This window comes from Miscanthus floridulus, chromosome 8, assembly GCF_019320115.1.
Source record: "Miscanthus floridulus cultivar M001 chromosome 8, ASM1932011v1, whole genome shotgun sequence".
Lineage (NCBI taxonomy): Eukaryota > Viridiplantae > Streptophyta > Magnoliopsida > Poales > Poaceae > Miscanthus > Miscanthus floridulus.
Genome location: NC_089587.1, coordinates 32,382,805 through 32,401,889, shown reverse-complemented (window position 1 = coordinate 32,401,889; position 19,085 = coordinate 32,382,805). Strand labels below are relative to the sequence as shown.

Genomic DNA, 19,085 nt, shown 5'->3' with positions numbered 1-19,085 from the left:
CGATTTTGACTTCACTTGCTCTTCTCCGTTGCCTCGGTCCATCAGCGTCAAGTCATCACTCAACTTGCCCTTCACACTTGCAACCAGTCCGTCGAGCCAAGTCATGTCTTGATCTTCTCCACCTTGATCACATGACTCAATGTCATGACTCATGTGCAATGAGCTCCTTCATCATCACATGTGTGAGCTTTGCAACATCTTCGAGCCATTTCCACCTCCATGGCATATGTTGCTCACACACATGTACCTGTGGACTAATCACCTGTGTATCTCACATAAACACAATTAGTCTACCTAGGGTTGTCACTCAATTACCAAAACTAAACAAAGACCTTTCATCCACCTTACCTGAGCGCCGTCGACCGCCTTCCTTCCTCTCCATCGCAGTTCACCGACCATCGTGTGACTTCAGTTCACCGCGCTTGCCCAACCGCTTTTGTCCTTCTCCGACGGCACTCGGACCAAGAGCGGTGACTAATCAGCCTCCGCCTCTCTTCCTCTCCACAGAGCTCGGTCTACATCCTCCCTCGGCAATGGCATCCAGTGATGCGGATGAGATTGGGCCGGGGGTAGCGCCGCCCGCCTCTACTGGCACTGGTGGTGCCGTCGTGCGCCTCATGTCGGTCCCCGCCGAGCCAAGGGCACCCACAAAGCGCGACCCCTGCTGATGGTGCTCACGCGCTGTTGCTTGGCGCCGACTCCCACTCCGAAGCTGGAATCAACCAGCCCTGGCCTCTCCCTCCCCCTATCTTGCAAATGTATGTTTTAAGTGTTTAAGATGTTTTCAGAAATATGCTACAAGTGTTTCATATGGATGTTGCATATGTTTGTAAGTATTTCAGAGGCATGTTGCAAGTGTTTGTTCAAAATGTTTCATCTGTTTCAGACGTATGTTGCAAGCGTTTTTTATATGGATATTGCACATGTTTCACACAATAGGCAGCTAAGGCATCCCTGTTGTTGTGGTCAGACTGTCCCGTCCTTTTTCTAATCCGACTAAATGCCAGAGCTCCCGCCTGAACTAAAATTAACTGCCGGACGACACATTTTTCTGTAGCTTATTTGACGCGCTTATTCCCACCACTTTAATTTTATACTAAGATACAAAAGCTGAATTAGAATTTAGACCCACTTATTTTGATCGTATTTTTACAGCATTTGTGTAGTTTCTCTTAGAAGCGTTGCATTTCCCTGAGAAGTTGTACCAAAAAGGTCTTGTTTTATTTAAACAAAATACTAGTACATTTTAGTTTGCATCTTTCCATCTAGAAGAGCATTTGATGTTTCTATATTTCTGTGAACGATTTTTAAAGTAGACTCTTCATGGCAATATGCCAGAACTTTCCTAGTTCCAAATCTGTACGACGTAGGCACAGTGTACAAAAAGGTGGAACATGAACAACAAAGCCTTTTAGTCCTGAGCAAGTTGGGTAGGCTAGAGTTAAAACCCAACATAAGCCCCTAGTCACGGTTCAGGCACAATATAAATATAAAGAAGACCGAAAAAAATATTGTACTGTCTCCAAGATCTGCATATATGGAAGAATATTTCTGGCTACATTTCTCAAGTGGACTGTTCTAATGATATACTCCATCTGTCCTAAATTGTAAGTCATTATAACCTTTCTACATGCAAAGTAACAGAATAAGGAGGTAGCCGAAATATTGCTGATGCTGAGACAGTACTGTGATCAATTGCCATGGGTTGTGGACGATATTCTTGAATGACAGTTGACAATCGAGATGAGACATCTAATAATTGCATTGCAAGCATGAAACCCAATATTTGCCTATGTACAACTGCAGCATCGGGCCCCCAAAAAATGCCGACACCAATACACCGTCGACCTACCTGGCTAGCTACTCTCGATGCTGAAGTTCACAGCTTCACAGAAAAGGAGCTCGAAGATGGGAGGTAGCCACTGTCCTTGCTGCTGTGGGGCAAGACCGAAGGATCGCTTGAAGGCATTTCAGACCAATTTGTTTGGCTGTTATTTACTGAGTGCTGGGACCAATTTGTTTGGCTGTTATTTATTGAGTGCTGGGATTGAGCGATGTTGAGTCGTAGATCTTCACTTAGATCATCGTCAGCAGGTACAATCTCGATGGGGATCTCGCCACGAAGCATCTTCACGACCGAAGACATTCTTGGCCGCTGGGTTGGTTGTGTGCTTGTACAGAGGAGAGCTACATTCAGCAGCCTCAGTGCCTGTTCTTGGGAGTAGTCAGAACCGAGACGCCGGTCCACCATTTCCAGCAGCTTCCCTTGCTGCTTTAATCTTTCAGCCTACGGTTTACAAACAAATTTAGTAAGGCGATTACTTGAACACTACATCATCAGTCCAACTATCAACAAAAGCAACGCATCCTGAACAGTGGCTTTATGGAAGACAATTCTAAATAAATTTACCAAGTAAGATGAATGAAACTTTATTGTGTTAATTTTCAATATTGTACCTTGAATGACAAAGAAGAAATAAAGAAAGGATATCAAAATATAATACCCAATCAAGAAGATGCAGATATTCTTCATTTGACATGCTATTTATATTGCTCATTCCACTAACAGTCTCTAGAGCCACCACTCCATAACTGTAGATGTCCGCTTTACGTGTCAAGCAACCTCTTGTGGCATATTCAGGAGCCATATAACCACTAAATAACAACCACCACAAAATAGGATCAGACATAGGAAGCATTAACTTCACATGCTAAGTACATGAACTTTCATTAAGCAGAAGAAATTGTTATACAGTTGTAGTAGCAACTCCTTTAGAAGGTTAAGCGATTTGACTGCAATAGATAATTAAAGAATCATCAGCAACTAGAGAAATAGCTTACACAGTTCCAGCGATCCGAGTGCTCACACGTCCACATTCATCATTCAGTTTAGCCAAGCCAAAATCTGATATTTTAGGTTGCATCTTTTCATCAAGAAGAATGTTTGATGGCTTAATATCTCTGTGGACGATCTTTAATGTAGACTCTTCATGGAGATAGACCAGGCCTTTCGCAGTTCCAAGGCAGATGTTGTACCTTGTTGGCCAATCCAATTTTAACTGATGTTCAGCGCGGCCTAAGAAATATCTTATTATTATTAGAACAGAATGTACCTGCTAGCTTTTGAGTGTTGTATTAATTAAGACAAATTCATTCCAGAGCAGGAAGTACAACGTTAGAAATTTATGAAGGCTTACCAAAAAGTGCACGGCCAAGACTATTATTTTCCAAGAATTCATATATAAGAAGGAGCTGATCCCCATTAATACAACAACCAAAGAGCCTCACAAGATTTGGATGCCTTAGAGCAGATATTATTCCTATCTCATTTAAAAACTCGCGGTTTCCTTGGCTCGACTTTGAAGATAGCTTTTTAACTGCAACTATAGTACCATTTGCTAGTGTGCCCTGAAGACAAAGTGTATTAATAATATGTGGAATAATTACATAAATGCTAACCAAGGAGAAGAAACAAAAAGGAACTAAAATGCTTGTTTTGCAGCTAGGCTTGATCCCCCTTAACAATTACTTCCTAGATCTGTTTATTGGAACATTGACCCCTTGAGTGTGCCATGATGAGTTGTTTGCCCTCAACAATTAACAAATTGTCCATCCTTTTTTTTTAGTGGCCAGTCCTTTCGTTCTTGAAAACAAAAGGGATACCAGATGATGGCCTTCTAATGTCAGAAAACCACCAGCAATATAGATTGTCAGGGAAAATATTATTCCTTCTGAGCTCTATATATTTCTATATTATAATGCTGGGTATTTGGCAACTGAAAAAAGTACGTCTCATCATCAGTTTATGTGAAAATATATCAATAAATGAGGTGATGAAGTAAACTGTTTTCTCTATGCCACCAGAAGAGAGAGGATATTGAAGTTCATAGTTTTTACCTTGTAAACAGGTCCAAAGCCACCCTCACCTATTTTATTTGCAGGATCAAAATGTTTTGTTGCAGATTCGATCTCTTCCAAACTAAAGAAATACTGTGCCCGTGTTTGAAGCTCCGAAGTAGTAGTTTTCCTTCCTTGGTAAAAGAACTGTCTACCTATGATGACACATGCGGTAAAATATGAATACTTGGTGACAGAAATACAGCAGTGACTAAACTACCTGATTGCAAGATGAGATTATATTTCCAAGCTAAGACTTCTGGTTAAAACTGACCCATTGAACATTGCACATAGACGCTACCTTTGAAATCTAAAAATACCTTTCGCAAATATGACACCCCCACAAAATGAATTAGGCCATGGCTTAGATTTATAAGCCTGACTAATCTTAAGCTAGGTAAAACAGCATTTAAACTATCCTTAAGGTACGCAAAGCAACCAAACATGGAGCTTGGTTCACTATACAAATGTGTAATCACCCCTACTTCATGATCGATCATGTAGAAACATCAAACTGTATTATCAATATCATAAATTTTCTAAAGATGGAGCAAGCAAGAGGCATTAATTTTCAGTGCACTGCAATATGCATAATACCAATCATGAAGAGTTAAGTCATTTTTAACAGCAAGATAAGAAAAAATATGTGATCTGAAGAGTTAAACCAGTACTTTTATATGTTTTTTAACAGCAACCATTTTGCTGGTGTGAAAAATGGAACGTAAGTAGAAAGAGCTGACAAAAAACAATGGCAAGGATGAGAGGGAGAACAAAGCATGATGTTCTTCCAGACCACAGATGCCACTAGGTGTGACAAATGGATTATTTATCCATTTTTTTCAACTAATGTGTATTTGATAGTATATGAACGTCACTAAATTTCCTGTACTGATTAACAATTTATATCCTATTCAGATTCAAATTCTTGTAATAAATATGGGGTGCATGGTATAAACTTCTACATCCAAAAAATGCAATTAAATAGGAGGTATTCATGTCTATCGAGTGCAAATCATCGGTAACAAAAGAACGATAAATGGCAAGGGACTGACTTCTTAGTGGACCTGATAGAGTGATGTGGATAGAGTGAGAAATGTCAGGACAAGTGATACCAAGATATACACGATCAAAAGGAAATTGAGTCACACAGAGTCATTGGAAAGATAGCAGAGTTGCAGCTGTTTGCCAAGCTTGCAACCTGTACAATAGAGAGCACTATCACCGGAAACAAGACCTAAGACACTGTTACTAACTAAAGTGGACAGTGTAGAGCCTGAGAGATGACCTAGACAACGATGCCACTACGTAAAAGTAGTGGTATATGATGTAGCTGACGCGGATGCAGGAGAACTGGACAGGTAGATAAAGTGGGTGAAGGAAGATGCAACCAGTAAAGCTCCCAAAGGCCCTGAGAATCATGATGCCCAGGCCCAAAGAAGCTCCTGTAGGAGATCCTGAGTCAACCTCAAGAATGATATGACAGTCGTGGTCAGCGATCTGACTAGCACATATCAAGTGCATAGCGAGCTTAGGAATATGCAAAACAGAAGGGACATGAAAAAGATGAAGTTTCTTTCAAAAAAATGAAAAAGATGAAGTAGAGAGAATGCCATATCCAGCGATAGGAAGAGACGTGCCATCGACGGTCTGAACAATGAAAGGCGAATCAGGATATAACATCGAAGACAAATGAGTCGAATCAAGAGTCATATGAAAAGATACTACTAGAATCAAGAAACCACTTGGATATATACCTGGATGATGAGGAGTAAGAGTAGAAACAAAAGCCTGAACAGTGGTCCCGTGTGCTGAGGTCTGCGTTGCGGTAGCAAGACGGCGAAACAGGGCAAGGATCTCCTGCTCAGCGGCAGACACTGAATGAGTGGCATGTGGAGTAGAAGAGCGTCGGCCTTTCCTGTTCCGGTCATGCTTTTTCTTGTGGCAAGCCCACTTGTCATGGCCAAGCTATTTACAATAGCCACAAAGAACGCCAGAAGAAGTCCCCGCCGCCACAAGCGAGGGTGGAGGCATCAAGGAAGGTGGTGGTGAAGACACCTGGGAGGGCATGGCAGCTAGCATAGATGGTTGCTGTTGAGCACTGCTCACATTAGCAATGCGAAGGCATGTCTCCTCAGCCTGTAGCTCAGGCATCGCTTCAAAAAGCGATGGACACGGACGACGAGTCAACAATTGCGCCCGGACACTTGCGAATTCAGGACGAAGCCGAGAGAGGAACTCGTGAAGACGAAGAGTCTCTCTCTGGCTCCGGTGGCGCTCACAGCAACGGCAAGTACCAGCACTGCAAAACTCAGCACCCAAGCTGTCTAGACAATGCCAGATAGCTGACATTTGACGGTGGAAGTCCTCAACAGTGGAGCCAAGCTGGCGAAGCGCCTGAGCTTCCTCGACGATAGCAAGGTACATTGCCTCGTTACAAGTCTCGTAACTACGGCGAAAGGTGAGCCCACATCAGGTATGTAGTAGAGAGGCCCCTGAGGGACCTCGAGAGGTCGACCTCAATGCTCGCAACCAAGATGGCCTTGGCACATGCTTCCTCACGCAGCCAAGTCTCGTAGACACCGAGATCAGATTGGTAGTCCTCCATCTCAGTCTCAAACACCTCAAGCAAAGCACTCTTAGCGTCATCAGCAACATCCGGCGGATAGGTGGGCGGCCTGGGAAGAGCAGGACGTTGTGGACATGTCCGCTCACCCGTAAGATACTCCCAAAGCTGCTGAGCACCCATGTCAACCTCCATGTGGAAGACAAAATAGCTCCAATTGGTGCCATTGAAGACAACCGGGCACCGAGGAACAGAAGAAACATCCGGACAAACGGACGATGGCATGAAGTCTACTGGCTCTAGACAGCGAAGAGGCGGACGAGCGACAGCCCACTGGCGCAGTCGCGCCCGAGCGCGTGAGGCCGCGGGGGCGCGGACGCAGTGCCGGCGCGCGGGCTGCGGTGGAGCAGGCACGGGGCCGCGAGGTCGGCGCTCGGGCCGTGGCGGCGCAGGCCGCGGGGCCGCAGGGCAGGCGCGGCGATGCGGCCGCGGGGGCGGCGCGTTGCGGAGGCACGGGCGAGCTGGCGGTGGTGCGGGCCCGCGCGGGACGACGGCGCGGGGTGGAGCCGCAGCAATGGGGAGGGAAGGGAGGGAGTTGCACGACCACCTCGACGGAGGCTCACCGGCGACTTGCCGGCGACGGCGGCCAGGTGAATGAAACCTGTTATGAAATGCAACTGTATTGATATGGAGATGTACAAAGTGCATATAGCACCCTCCATTACTGACTAAATACATGCACAATATATACATCTAACACCATGGATGTGGCAAAAGGATGATAAGGAAGGCAAGAACGCCCTAAACTACTAAGTATTTTTTAGCAAAAAAAATCACTAAAGCAATCCATTAGAGGACTTGTTAGTAGAGGCAGTGACAGTGGGCAAGGAAGATGCAGCAAAAGTGGATGGCAGTGAGGTCTGCTAAGGATGTGAAAGGTGCTGATAGTCTCTACAAAGGCCAGTTGCAATCTTGGGCCCTGCATGAAAATCATGGAAAACGGAAAAGGATGCTGGGTTAAAACCAGCACAACCATGACTAGTCTCTATAAAGGCCCTGTCCGTGCCCTGTTTCGTTTCGCTGAAATTTAGCTGTTGCTGATGCTGATGCTGATTTGTTCTGAGAGGAAAACATTGTTCCTTCGCTGAAAAGTACTGCTGAAGTAATGCTGAAAACTGGATGAATGGAGGTGCCTCAGAAAACTGGGGAAAATTGGTAGATCCTGATGGCCCCTGTTGAGTTAGGCCTTGAAGCAGGTTAACCAGCCGAGTGACCTCATTCTGGGTCAATCAAAACTCAGAAGGTTCAGAAGACCTCACCTTGGAGCAACTGCCCCCCTGTTGTTCTTCCTCTTGCAGCACTTCTAATAAGTATGGCTAAAGTTCCCACAATGGTCGAACAGAATGTCAACAAAAGAAGGATGTTAACTTCATTGAATGCATTCGTAAAGGCACCGTTTGTCATTGTGGCAGTGGCGCTTCACGCAGCAAGCACATTCTCCACAAACATCTGGGAGTGGGACCAATGAATCGATCTTGCACCAGATAGTCATAAACCGGTCAAAAAATGCTTCTCACAGAATTGTCGTCCTATTTAAGTGCCTGGAGATGCTGCAGCAGGGAGTAGTGGATGGCGTCGACATCCGGCTGGTAGTGCTGCTGAGGGTGTTCCCACGTCTGCTTGGCACTCTGCAGCAGCAGGCGGATGATGATGAATCAGCACTCTGAACCAGGACGAGCATGGCACTGGCGTCGTTGGCGTCCCATTGCTTGTAGACATCGAGAGAACTTTGATAGGCCTTGAAGGCCTTATTGGCAGCATTGAGTGATCACCTTGGTATGTAGCCGATGGCCGGAGTGGAGCCGTGGAGGAACAGGGGCAAGAGGGCAGGGGCTCTCACCGGTGATGTGCTCCCAAGACCAAGGGCACTGAGACTGATCCTCGCTAGCTATGCCCATAGCCTGAAGTTTGTCCCGTTAAGATCCAGCCTGACTAAGGGCGCCGGTATCTCAAATATAGACATCTCCAGTTCCTGCTAAGAAGAGTTGCCATGGACCGGTTGCGTGGCAAGGAGTGGCAGCGCAAATTCGTCACTTGGTCTAGGAGGATTGGCCACATATGTCAACCCCAGGCAACTGGCCTCGGCAGGGTCCAGGAGGTGGCGCTCCAACAAGAGCAGCAGGGGCATCTCTTGGATTGCAGCGGCAGGGCGGTGGACGCCGGTGATGGTGGCAATGTGGATTCAGGGGATTAGGGTTTTGCTTTTAACCTGAATGATTTTTTAGTGTTTACATAGGAAAAGTGGAGTACAATTGAAGGCGATATTTTATTCAAAGAAACTCCTGTACATGAGAAAAATGCTATACACAGAAATTGTATGATACTTACTCGACACATAAGTCATTTATACTCCTACATCTGTATGTGAAGAAAACGAGACAATCGTATCCAAGGTCCATATAGAATCAATCTGTCACTATATCATAGTTCTAGTTCTAGTTGAAGTTGCCCATTTTTAAAAAAAAGCAAACATGCGAATACAAAATAATAATTAATACTATGAAGCATGTTGAACCTTATATATAGGTGAAAACGATGGAAAATTATAATAAGAAGATGGACTCACTGTTTCCTTTTATATTCTTCTTTCGGAAGACTTTGAAATATAAAGCTATCAGAACTATAACAGCCAAGCATGCCGCAGCTATTACTATGGCAACCACCACTCCAGTAGAGACTCCACGGTGGTTCCTGCCCACTGTACAGAAACCAAGTTAGCAAATTCCCAAGCATATGACAAGATATGATAATTCCCGTTTGTTTCAAAAACCGAGCAAAGAAATTGCCAACAGATTATGGAGTGAGTGAACTACTCACTCTTTGTCACTGATATGGCTGAGATCAGTGGACCATACACGCCACGGTAAGGTATCGCTGTGGTGCCTTTGCCTCCCCAGTAGAAGTGGATTTCCAGTGTATTGTCGCTAATGTTGGTTGCAAAACTTTTGAAGATCGCACGATGGACACCACCAATCTTATCTTTGATGTTAAAATCCTCCAAAACTTTGACACCCTGAAAAGTTATTACAAAGTTCAGGTAACAATACAATAGAAATCAAAGGAATCTTGTATCTATATTTCACAAACTTGTCAAGTAGAATCAAACAGATTCACTCAAAGGTTACAAAGTCAGGAAGGGATATAAACAGCTTGAAGAGTAGTTGTTACAGCAATAAGTGAAACCAACAAAATTAAGCTACTCAAACAAAATAGAAACTTTGACATGTGTTATTTGTAATCTCTTATCCAACTTCTGTTGTCCAAAACTTCAGTACAGTGGTTCATTTTAGCAGTACAATTGCAATACAGCAACTTTTTCAGTTTACAATCACCTGTCCTTGACAAATTGCTTATATTTACATGACTTAATTGACCAAAGGCAAGTGTGGCAAACTAGAGAAGTTGTTCTACTATGAAAACTAAGATGCCAGACTGAATGCGAAAGGTCAACAATTGGTAGAGACACATTACCTGGATGAAGACATCGAAAACACGCTTGCCATTGCTGGAATAAGTATGATCTTCTGTGAACACAATTTCAGCAAAGTGAAGTTTTACCATATATTCACCATTCTCCATGCAAAGGCCATAGTATTTCAGTGACAGAGGTGAGAGGCGAGCTTCAGTGTAAAGCTCCGGGTCTGCCAGATTTAGCTTCGATGTGTTTCTAGCAATGTAGTCAGCATTCTCATTGCCCACAAAATCACCAGTGCTACTATATGCCCATTTCTTATCATCAGACACAGAAAACATTGATGTTCCTATCTGAGACGAGTCATCCTCATAGGTATTCCCATCGACCACAACACTTTTTCCGCCACAGTTGATGAACAGGGAGGAATCTGAATATATTTGAATGAAATATTCAGTAATATTAGATATTTAAACTCAATTATCAAAATACAGACTGCTGTCAACCTGCTGTGTGTAAGTAAACTTACGGCGTGGTCTGGTTGTGCAAGGAAGATTCTTTCTTAAACATGGTTGCAATCTTGCAAAAAACAAATAACCATAGAGCAATAAGAATTCTTTTCTTTCATAGAATCTTGATAATAGAAAATATTGTCTGGACATTTTTTTGTGTATGATCTTACGAATTGTTATTTGAAGATGAAAAGCTTGACACCATATTTCTGAAATTGCAACATGCAAGTCATGAGCACCATAAAAACTGAACTTCACTGTATGTGAGGATCTTTAAAATTTACATACACATTTGCTTGCTGACATTCAGATGGAGGGTTGCCTGTGAAGTCATTATATGATATATCCCTGCAGAACATTGATCATTGTCATGGAACAAGCAATCAACAGGATAAAAGAAGATTTTGAGTGCTTATCATTCTTTAAGAAGTTATGAAGTGACTTAGTTGGAGAATACACACATGTTTACTTTATTGCTCGCCTTATTTTTCAACATCCAAGCAGGCAAATCTCCAGTCAGCATATTGTCAGTCAGGTACCTAATATTTTGTACAAATCAAAATTAGGTTCCATTGGATGAAACTTAATGCAGGCTAGAAAGCTGTTGGTGTACAACATCAATAAAAAGATTGAGAAGTTAAAAATAATAATATCCCAGAGTGAATTTCTCACAAATATTGTAGTGCCATCATTGCTCCAAAATTTACTGGAACTTTATCAGTCAACTTGTTGAAGCTTAAATCCCTGAAATTAGTACAATTCACAGAAACTATGTAATCAGGGGTTTTTGTGACAATGTGCATCAAAGAGTTACTGATGATCAAGTATTCAAGTTACATTTGCAGAAATAAAATGTGTACCCAATAATAGACAATGCACTTAAGCATTACTCATGCCATCCCCAAAAGTAGCACATGCACCCCATATATCTTTTTGTTTCTGTTATACCCATATTGATGATTGGACGTTGCAATTGGCAAAATTAAATGAAGTCGAAGCATAGTGCTTACAAGACTTTCAGGTACTGCATTTGGCCAAGGTAAGAAGGAATTTCACCATATATGGAGCAATTTCTTAAGACCCTGTGAACATAAAGGAAATTCAGTATTCTAGTGGAAAGGATTACTGGGTGGCCTGGTAATAAAAATGAAAAAACATAAACTCACACTTCCGTAAGGTGTAGTGCATTTTGTAAGGGAGGAAATTTCATTCTTGGTCCACTCAAATCAGTCACCCTCCTGATGATGCATTACCTTTGCTCAATCACACTCTTCTTTAAGTACCACACTTCCAATACAAGATAAAAACACAAAGTGCTAAAAGGATAAGGCAGCAAGTGATTCATACAATTCTGTCAAGTTCTTCAACAAGGAAATTTCTGGAGGAATAGGCCCACTCATCAAGGTACCCTGCATATCGCTGGAAAATGAAGAGACAAGGTTAATATGGAAATGGGAGAAAATGAATAAAATCTTTCTGATTCACTTCAACTGAAGAATATAAAATGTTTTTTTAATCAGGGAGAAACTAACATTCTGTTGACGCCCTGCCAGTTCTTTATGAAACTAGGTATTTTCCCTGAGATACTGTTCCCATCAACACGACTGCAATTGTTCAAATAACAAGTTAGAAGTTTTTGGGAAGCAAAAACATTAAGCGACGATTATGAATGGAACATACAAATCTGTCATGTTTGTCAGCTTGGAAAAGGTTGTGGGCAACTCTCCTGTGATGTTATTCGCAGAAATGAAACTGTAAGAGAGAAATGATTCAAGATACCCTGGACAATAATTAGTGCCAAATAAATAATAAATTGCATTTGAAGATGCACTCATGGCATTTGCAAACAATAGAATTAACCAGCATGTAAAGGGAAAGAGAATTAAAGAGGATTCCTTACATTTTGGTTATGCTACTTCCTTACAAGGTTATGCTAACTGACATATAAACTATTGTTGTTGTGTTGTATCAAAGGCAAAACCACCACATGAGTGTGGAGGAGGTTGTAAGGGATTCTTTTCCTCTTTTTTCTTCTTAATATAACGATACACATCTCTCCTGTATGTTTGATAAAAAAACTTAAACTATTCCTTTTCTCAAACACGCAGGAGAACTGTGTGTATCATTTCATTAAGAAGGTAAAAAGGGAACAAAGGGGAAGGACCCCCCCCCCCCCCCCCCCCCCCCGCAACACACACACACAACAACCTCAGCAAGAAACTAAAAACCCCAGAGACGAGAGACAAAAACAACCCATCTAAGACGGTTAGAGCCTTAGAACCAAAATAGATCAATGGCCTCTAGCAAATGCCTTAGTAGGCAACTCCTGAAGACCTTTTGCCCCAGCTGCGCACCACAAAATGCATTCATCAGTGATAGTCTGCAGCAAGATCGAGATGTTTGGGCTCGTGCCATTAAAGAATCAGTCATTTTGGTGCTTCCAGATTTCCCAAGAGACAAGGATGATCAGGCTGTTGATCCCCTTTGGCCCTTTCAACAGCCTTTTGGCACACCCTTCACAGCTTGGCACCACCAGGTTGAGAACTTGTTTGGGGTTGGCTGAGGAGCACCTGAGGCCAGGCCGAGCTTCTGTAGGATTTTATATACCAAACCTGACGAGCAAAGACGCAGGAGACTAACAAGTAACAAGTGTTGTACAGTTTCATTTTCTTGGTCACAAAGGGGGCAAGCATATAGCAGAACATTTACACATCAATGATGTATTGATGCTACTAAAAATACAGTGACTTAACCAAATCCATGCCATGCCAAGGTTCGAAGTTGCTGCAGGTTTTCTCAAAAAGATTTTTAGAAAAAAACTGCCAATTCAATTCTAGGAACCTTGGCTTCAGTTATCACAGATAAACAATAATGTAACAAGAAACCTTCCTCGACGAAGTTCTAGCAATGGATTTTACAAAAAAAAGGTCTAGGTACAAGAACATTCACAATTGGAAGCAAGGGCTTACAATCTCTGCAGACTGATGATGTTACCCAGCTCTGGTGGAATAGAACCCGCAAGCTGATTGCCTTCTAACTGTCTGCGGAAATTAGTTATTAGGTTACTGTACTTAGCTCTTTTCTTCTTTCAGTTTTACCTCCACCAAGATGCAGGTACATGCAAATTGGAATGGACGCACATATGCAACTCACATAGATTTCAACTTGGGCATGCGCCCAAGCTCCTTCGGTAGGGTTCCAGATATGCGATTTCCCTGGAGAGACCTGTAGTCAAACAAGAATGCTGAATAAAGCATACATGAATAATTCTGACAAAACTATGGGAGCAGTGCAAGGCGTACAGATTAAAAACAGGTAGGTCAGCCCATGAAGCTGGAATTGGTCCTTGAATGAAGTTGCGTGACAAGTCACTGCAAGAAATGTAAACTATGTTTTCCTGATTTGTCCGTCAAAAAAATATAAAAAAAATCAGGTAGCTTGGTTAACTTACAGATTTTGCAGATAAGTAAGATTGACAACTTCATCTGGTAGAACTCCACTAAGGTTCTGCCGCATAAGCTCCCTATGATACGTACAAACACATACAAATAAAGGCATAATGCATCATTCAACTTAGAATGAAAGACAATAGAACCATACTGAAAGAATCTGGATGAGAACCATTTTAGAGCACAGAAATTAGCAGAACAGTGGTGCATGTCTTACAAGCTGATAACATGGCACTCGGTGTGGTTGTTGAATGAACAGTCACATGTCACATTACTGCTAAACTTCGCATTATTGCTAAGCGAACCAGTGACATTGACCCAATTTCCTGATCCGCTGCATGGATCCACGCTAAAATCCCAATCTGCTTTGTTAAGCTTGTGGGCTATTCCTTTGAGTGCTTCAACTGCAAAGGCGAAGACAGTTTCAAGTTTCTAGCCAAATGCAGAAGCTACAAGCTAGTATGTACGAAATCTAAGCTTGTTAACATAAGCATTTCATGATGCTTCCCTTCCCCTGGAAAGCAAAAGAAAATTGATACAAATGGTGCCAGAGTAAACATGAAGCATCCCCCACGTCAATAACATTGCAGAGCAGTCACAGCACCTGAATCTCATGCAACAAATGAAGTCAGTAGTCCAACATTTCGGGGCAGCACAGAACTGTAGAAGCATTGCAAAACCGTTGCCATGGCCAACCCAAAACAAGACTAATCGGTCAGCACTCGGAGCAATGCTTTGCCAACACCAGCGAAAAAAGCTGCTGGCATTCGACTCAGCCATTTCGTCAAACACTTGGCAGGCCCCCACCCGTTGGACCAGAGACAGAGAGAGCAAGGTGGTCAGCCACCTGCCAACGCCCAACAGCTTTGGCATGTGCATGTCGCACGGCGCGCAAGTTGGGATCTTGAAGGCGAACACCGCAGTCAAACGTCAGAGCCTCAAAGGTGAGGATTTTGTCGGCTGACAGGGTTTGTTTCCTTGTCTCGCTCGGCAAGTGGGGAACTGGCCTAAGAGCGAGGCTAATAATACAACTGGCTTGCTGGTTGTAAGGTTTTTTTTAGTCTTCTCCTAGCCTACTCATATAGTAGTGAGCTCTTTACAGTTAATATATGGCCCATTTGTCTCTCTCACAGACTTTTTTGGTTCTTGTGCTCAAACCGGTTGTAAGCTTACAGCTCGCTTCTCCTCTCCCTTCTCTTCTCTCTCCTCCACCTCAGCATTTAATCGACTTACAGTCTGCTATTATACTTGCTCTAATCTTGACGAAGATGGATAAGCTTCGACATGACGAGTTCACACGTCACAGTGAATTAAAGCTGCTGCTATCTTGCACTAGTAACCCTACTATCGACGACAACTTAGCAACTAGTCTAATCACGGAACAGTGTAGTTTTTCATTACCAAGATCATAGAAGTACTACTGCTAGTTCGGAAAAAAAAAGTGTTTTTTATTCACGCCATTACAATTTTATAAATTTGGTGATACGTCATTATAATTTGCCTAGAGAACTACCATTGTAATGTCATTTTCTGTTTCCCACGAACGTAGACCCACTGTCAGGTACAAGAACATGCGCGTTAACTCCGTGCCTCCTCCGTTAGAACAAGTCCGCTCACGGCAGAGGAGCGCTCGCCCGTGGCGGCTAGCGCGCGAGGCGGAGCGAGGGCGCTCGCCCGCGGGGCCCTGCGCGTGAGCGGAGCGGCGGCCTGCGCGCGAGGCAGAGCGGCGGCGCTCGCCCGCGGTGACCTGCGCGCGACGCCGAGCGGCGGCGCTCGCCCGCGGTGGCTTGCCGCGCCAGGGGCCGTTGCTGAGCTCGGACACGAGGAGGCTCAGGGCCACGCACACGTTCAGGGCACGCGCGCGCTGAGATGAACATGCTGCAAGAGTCGCACACGTTCGGGACACAAGCAACATTCGTTGGCATGTCATTATCTCAACAATCTGTAGTTTGCATGATGCAGCACTACTCTATAACAATTCGTTGGCATCTCATCAGCATTCGCTGAACGAGCACTCCGCACCGGAGGAAGAAGGGACAAGGACGAACGAGAACAGGGGCACGCACGGACCTTAATGAAGACGACGCCGGAGCCCATCAACCTGAAATCGGCTGCGTGTTCGCGTGCGGCCCCTGCCCCCGGGACGTCCGCGTCGTCCTCTGTCCATACCGCCTCACTCGGATCCGCGCCTGCACGTCGCGCCGCCTCCGCAGCCTGCCCGCGCTCCCACAGACCCGCCACGCAGCCGCGTCGCCGGTCTCGCCACGCTCCCGGAGGTGAAGAAGACCACCCGACGGTTCGTCAACGTCTCTGGGACGGCGCTCACCTACCTGCTCTTCGACGGCGCCGCCGCCGCGGAGTCGGCGTCGCTGTCGCTGCACGTGTTCCACCTGCTCCAGTTCTGTCTCGACGACATGGACTCGGTTCGCGTGGTGCACACCTACTCGTCGGCGGACGGGGCATGGGCCGACAGGGCGGGCGCGTGGCTCAACGGCGGGTGGCGGGACTGGGGCCGCGGCATGGCGCTGATCCAGCTGGGCACGGGCGCCGCCGTCGCCCGCGGAGCGCAGCGCGCTGCACCTGGTCATTGACACCGACAGCACGTCGGGCCCCAACAACCTGGTCGCCGTGGACGAGGAAGGCCGCACGACGCGGGCCATCCCGCTGCCGCGCCGGGACGTGGTGGAGAAGGACTGGCACTCGGTGTTCGTCGCCCGCGGCTTACGGGGGCAGCTGCACTACGTCATGTGCGTGCGCCCGCCGCACAGGCCGCTGTCGGAGGAGGCGCCGCTGAGGCTGGGTGCTCCAGGACAACGACGCCAGGGAGTGGGTGCTCAGGTACGCCGTGGGATCCCGGAGCCGTTCGGGAGGATCACGTGCCAGTTCCGCGTCGAGTACAGCGTCGTCGCCGTCCACCCGGCCGACACGTACCCCGCCGTGGCTAACACCACCACCAAGGCCTTCGACCGCGTGCTCGTCGTGAACCTGCGCCAGTTCCCGCTGCGGCCACCATCAACATCCGGCGCGAGTTCCACGCCGACGCAGACCGTGGGCAGATCCCCGCAGCTCTCGCGCGCCACGGCGTAGTAGCGCGCGGCGTCGATGAGCACGACGTGGAGAGCGGCGACGTCGACCACGGCGAAGGGCGCGGCGTCCGCTGCGACGGTAACTGGAGTCAGGAGCAGCGCTGAGCGCGGCATCCGCGGTGAGGCGAAGCGGAGGTTCTGGATGTCGAGCAGGCCGCCGCAGGCGAGCGCGGCCGCTCCGCCTCGCGCGCAGGCCACCGCGCACGCGCAGGTCGCCGTGGGCGAGCGCTCGTCCGCCGCGGGCGCGCTAGTTCTGACGGAGGAGACGGGGACTTGACGTCCATATACATATGGGATGATATACGCATACGTGCTGACACTGAGCCCATGTACGTGGAAGGTGTACAAAATGGCACGGACGAGTGAGAGATGAAATCATAACGGCAGTTCTTACTTCTTAAATAGATGAATTATAACAGTGTATCTTTAAACTTGTAAAATTATAATGACGTGAATGAAAAAAACCTAAAAGAGAGAGAGAGGGAGAGAGAGGTCAGATAGAGAAGTACTAGGGAATGATTTTGCTCAGGCCATGCCTGCTCAACAATTTACAGAGCCTTGTACGGTACCACTAACCATTCGGTGGCGCACGTCCAAGCGCAAGGAAGTTGCTGAGTTCATCCGCCCACGGGAGCATTGAAAACAGATGCGTGACGCGACGGAACAATACCAAAGCGTTAGGTTGCAGAACACATCGGCGGTCTGCTGTCCGACGTGGAGTGCACAAGGCAACATGGGATGAAAACGCTAAGCCAAGTCTATGCAGCATAAACTCGACGCACTTTGTGAAGTGAAAAGATAATATAAAGATAAAATAACTTCGCTGTTAAATTCCTGTTTTGATCATCGTAATCAGCAACTATATGATGTACCGCTGCCCTAGTAGTAAATTCTCTTCTTCTTTTTTTTTTTTGCGAGACCTGTAGTAGTAAATTCAATCGCGCCCGGAATATATAACACATACATATCCCTGCCGACACCGTCATTAGGAAACAGCTAGCCATTCACCAATTTCTTGTATAATACATCGATGGTTCTTGGAAAATGCTAAAAATCACGCGTTATCGGAAATAGTATGATTTGATGCTTGTTTAGCTCAACTGAAGCATTCCCAATGTTTCCCCCATGTTTTTTTCCAAGAATTACGCGCACCGGATGAGGAAAAAATTGCAACAGCAGATCCGAGAAGCAGCGCAGAACTCCAAGAACACTAGAACAGAAAGAGCATGGGAGTGGAGGGACAAAAAAAAGGTAAGGATACGTGCTGTGGCTCACCTTCTTGCTCCGGCAGCAGCGTCGTCTGCGCCGAGGAGCATCGGCCGCCATTGTTGCTGCAGCCGAGGCCCAGGGGGAGCGCGAGAAGCAGGAGGAGGCGGACGCGGACGCGGGCGGCGGCATCCATTAGCTTGGCTAGGCAGGCGGCCGTGTTGCTGCAACTCCAGGCTGCCAATCGGGCGCTATCTAGGCGAGCTGAGCGAGCGAGGTCGCGTGTTGCAGAGGCCAGAGAGGGAGAGCGCGGACAAGTCTGCTGCGCGCGCGGCGTCGCTCGCGTTCTTCGGCCGAGAGAGGTTTGCTCGTGGACTCGTGGACTCGTGGGCTCATGGTCATGGCGCACCAGCAGGCGGCAGCCCCTGGATTTTTGACCTCGGGTTCTTTTGTGTCATGCTACTAGTTACTAGTACACAGACGTGGATGCGCACGTGAAATTCTATGGTGAGCTGACGCCGACCTACCACCAAACTCGTCGATCGTCCTGCGCCAGTGAGAGCATAGCTAAATGATTTAACCGGTTCTTTACTAGCTAGCCATGTGTTAGTAACACATTATGTACTATAACATATTATGTATACATATTTAGGATCGTAACATACACTATGTCAGATTTGGACATTACTGCTGGATTTATGATAACCGACAGTGATGTACATTCACTATCAGTTATGAGCTCGAAAATGATAAAATAATTAGAGCTAGGTTAATGTCTAACGGTATGTACTTTTCTCACTTCAATCGCCATTCTCTAGTGCGTCAAGGCCATGCATTCGAGTCAGTCCTCTTTACTGCCACCGTTGATTAGCAGCACAACTTGGCCCTTGTTTAGTTCTA

The 19,085-nt window shown here is 45.7% G+C and overlaps 1 protein-coding gene across 8 annotated transcripts; it reads right to left on the bottom strand.

The window, feature by feature from the left end:
• Nucleotides 1-1,725: 1,725 nt before the first annotated feature.
• LOC136476127 (probable LRR receptor-like serine/threonine-protein kinase At1g53440) lies at nt 1,726-18,599 on the bottom strand. Of its 8 annotated transcripts, XM_066473843.1 has the most exons (25): nt 17,516-18,248; nt 15,964-17,050; nt 14,111-14,297; nt 13,896-13,967; nt 13,747-13,815; nt 13,598-13,669; nt 13,414-13,485; nt 12,125-12,196; nt 11,977-12,048; nt 11,792-11,863; nt 11,611-11,682; nt 11,455-11,526; nt 11,117-11,188; nt 10,906-10,983; nt 10,733-10,792; nt 10,615-10,653; nt 10,462-10,511; nt 9,992-10,362; nt 9,338-9,533; nt 9,087-9,218; nt 3,898-4,052; nt 3,198-3,408; nt 2,842-3,076; nt 2,505-2,655; nt 1,726-2,287 (listed from the first exon to the last, which is right to left on the bottom strand). In XM_066473843.1, the coding sequence occupies exons 4-25, from the start codon at nt 13,958-13,960 to the stop codon at nt 1,880-1,882; spliced, it is 2,796 nt and encodes a 931-aa protein (XP_066329940.1). In that variant the 5' UTR covers nt 13,961-13,967; nt 14,111-14,297; nt 15,964-17,050; nt 17,516-18,248; the 3' UTR covers nt 1,726-1,879. The 8 variants fall into 8 exon arrangements, with proteins under 8 accessions (XP_066329940.1, XP_066329938.1, XP_066329939.1 ...); XM_066473841.1 differs by lacking the exons at nt 15,964-17,050; nt 17,516-18,248 and adding an exon at nt 18,255-18,599; XM_066473844.1 differs by lacking the exons at nt 15,964-17,050; nt 17,516-18,248 and adding an exon at nt 18,255-18,599 and having other exon boundaries at nt 2,135-2,287; nt 2,458-2,655.
• Between the last annotated feature and the right edge of the window lie 486 nt (nt 18,600-19,085).

Bases quoted from the DNA above. Each gene is read 5' to 3' on its own strand.
- LOC136476127 (XM_066473841.1), bottom strand. From the start codon at position 18,381: ATGGATGCCGCCGCCCGCGTCCGCGTCCGCCTCCTCCTGCTTCTCGCG. The intron at 13,670-13,746 runs GTACGCCTTGCA...GTTTGACTACAG, and splicing joins GACCTACCTGTTTTTAATCT to GTCTCTCCAGGGAAATCGCA. The intron at 10,793-10,905 runs GTGTGTATTCTC...AATGTTCTGCAG, and splicing joins GCGAGCAATAAAGTAAACAT to GGATATATCATATAATGACT.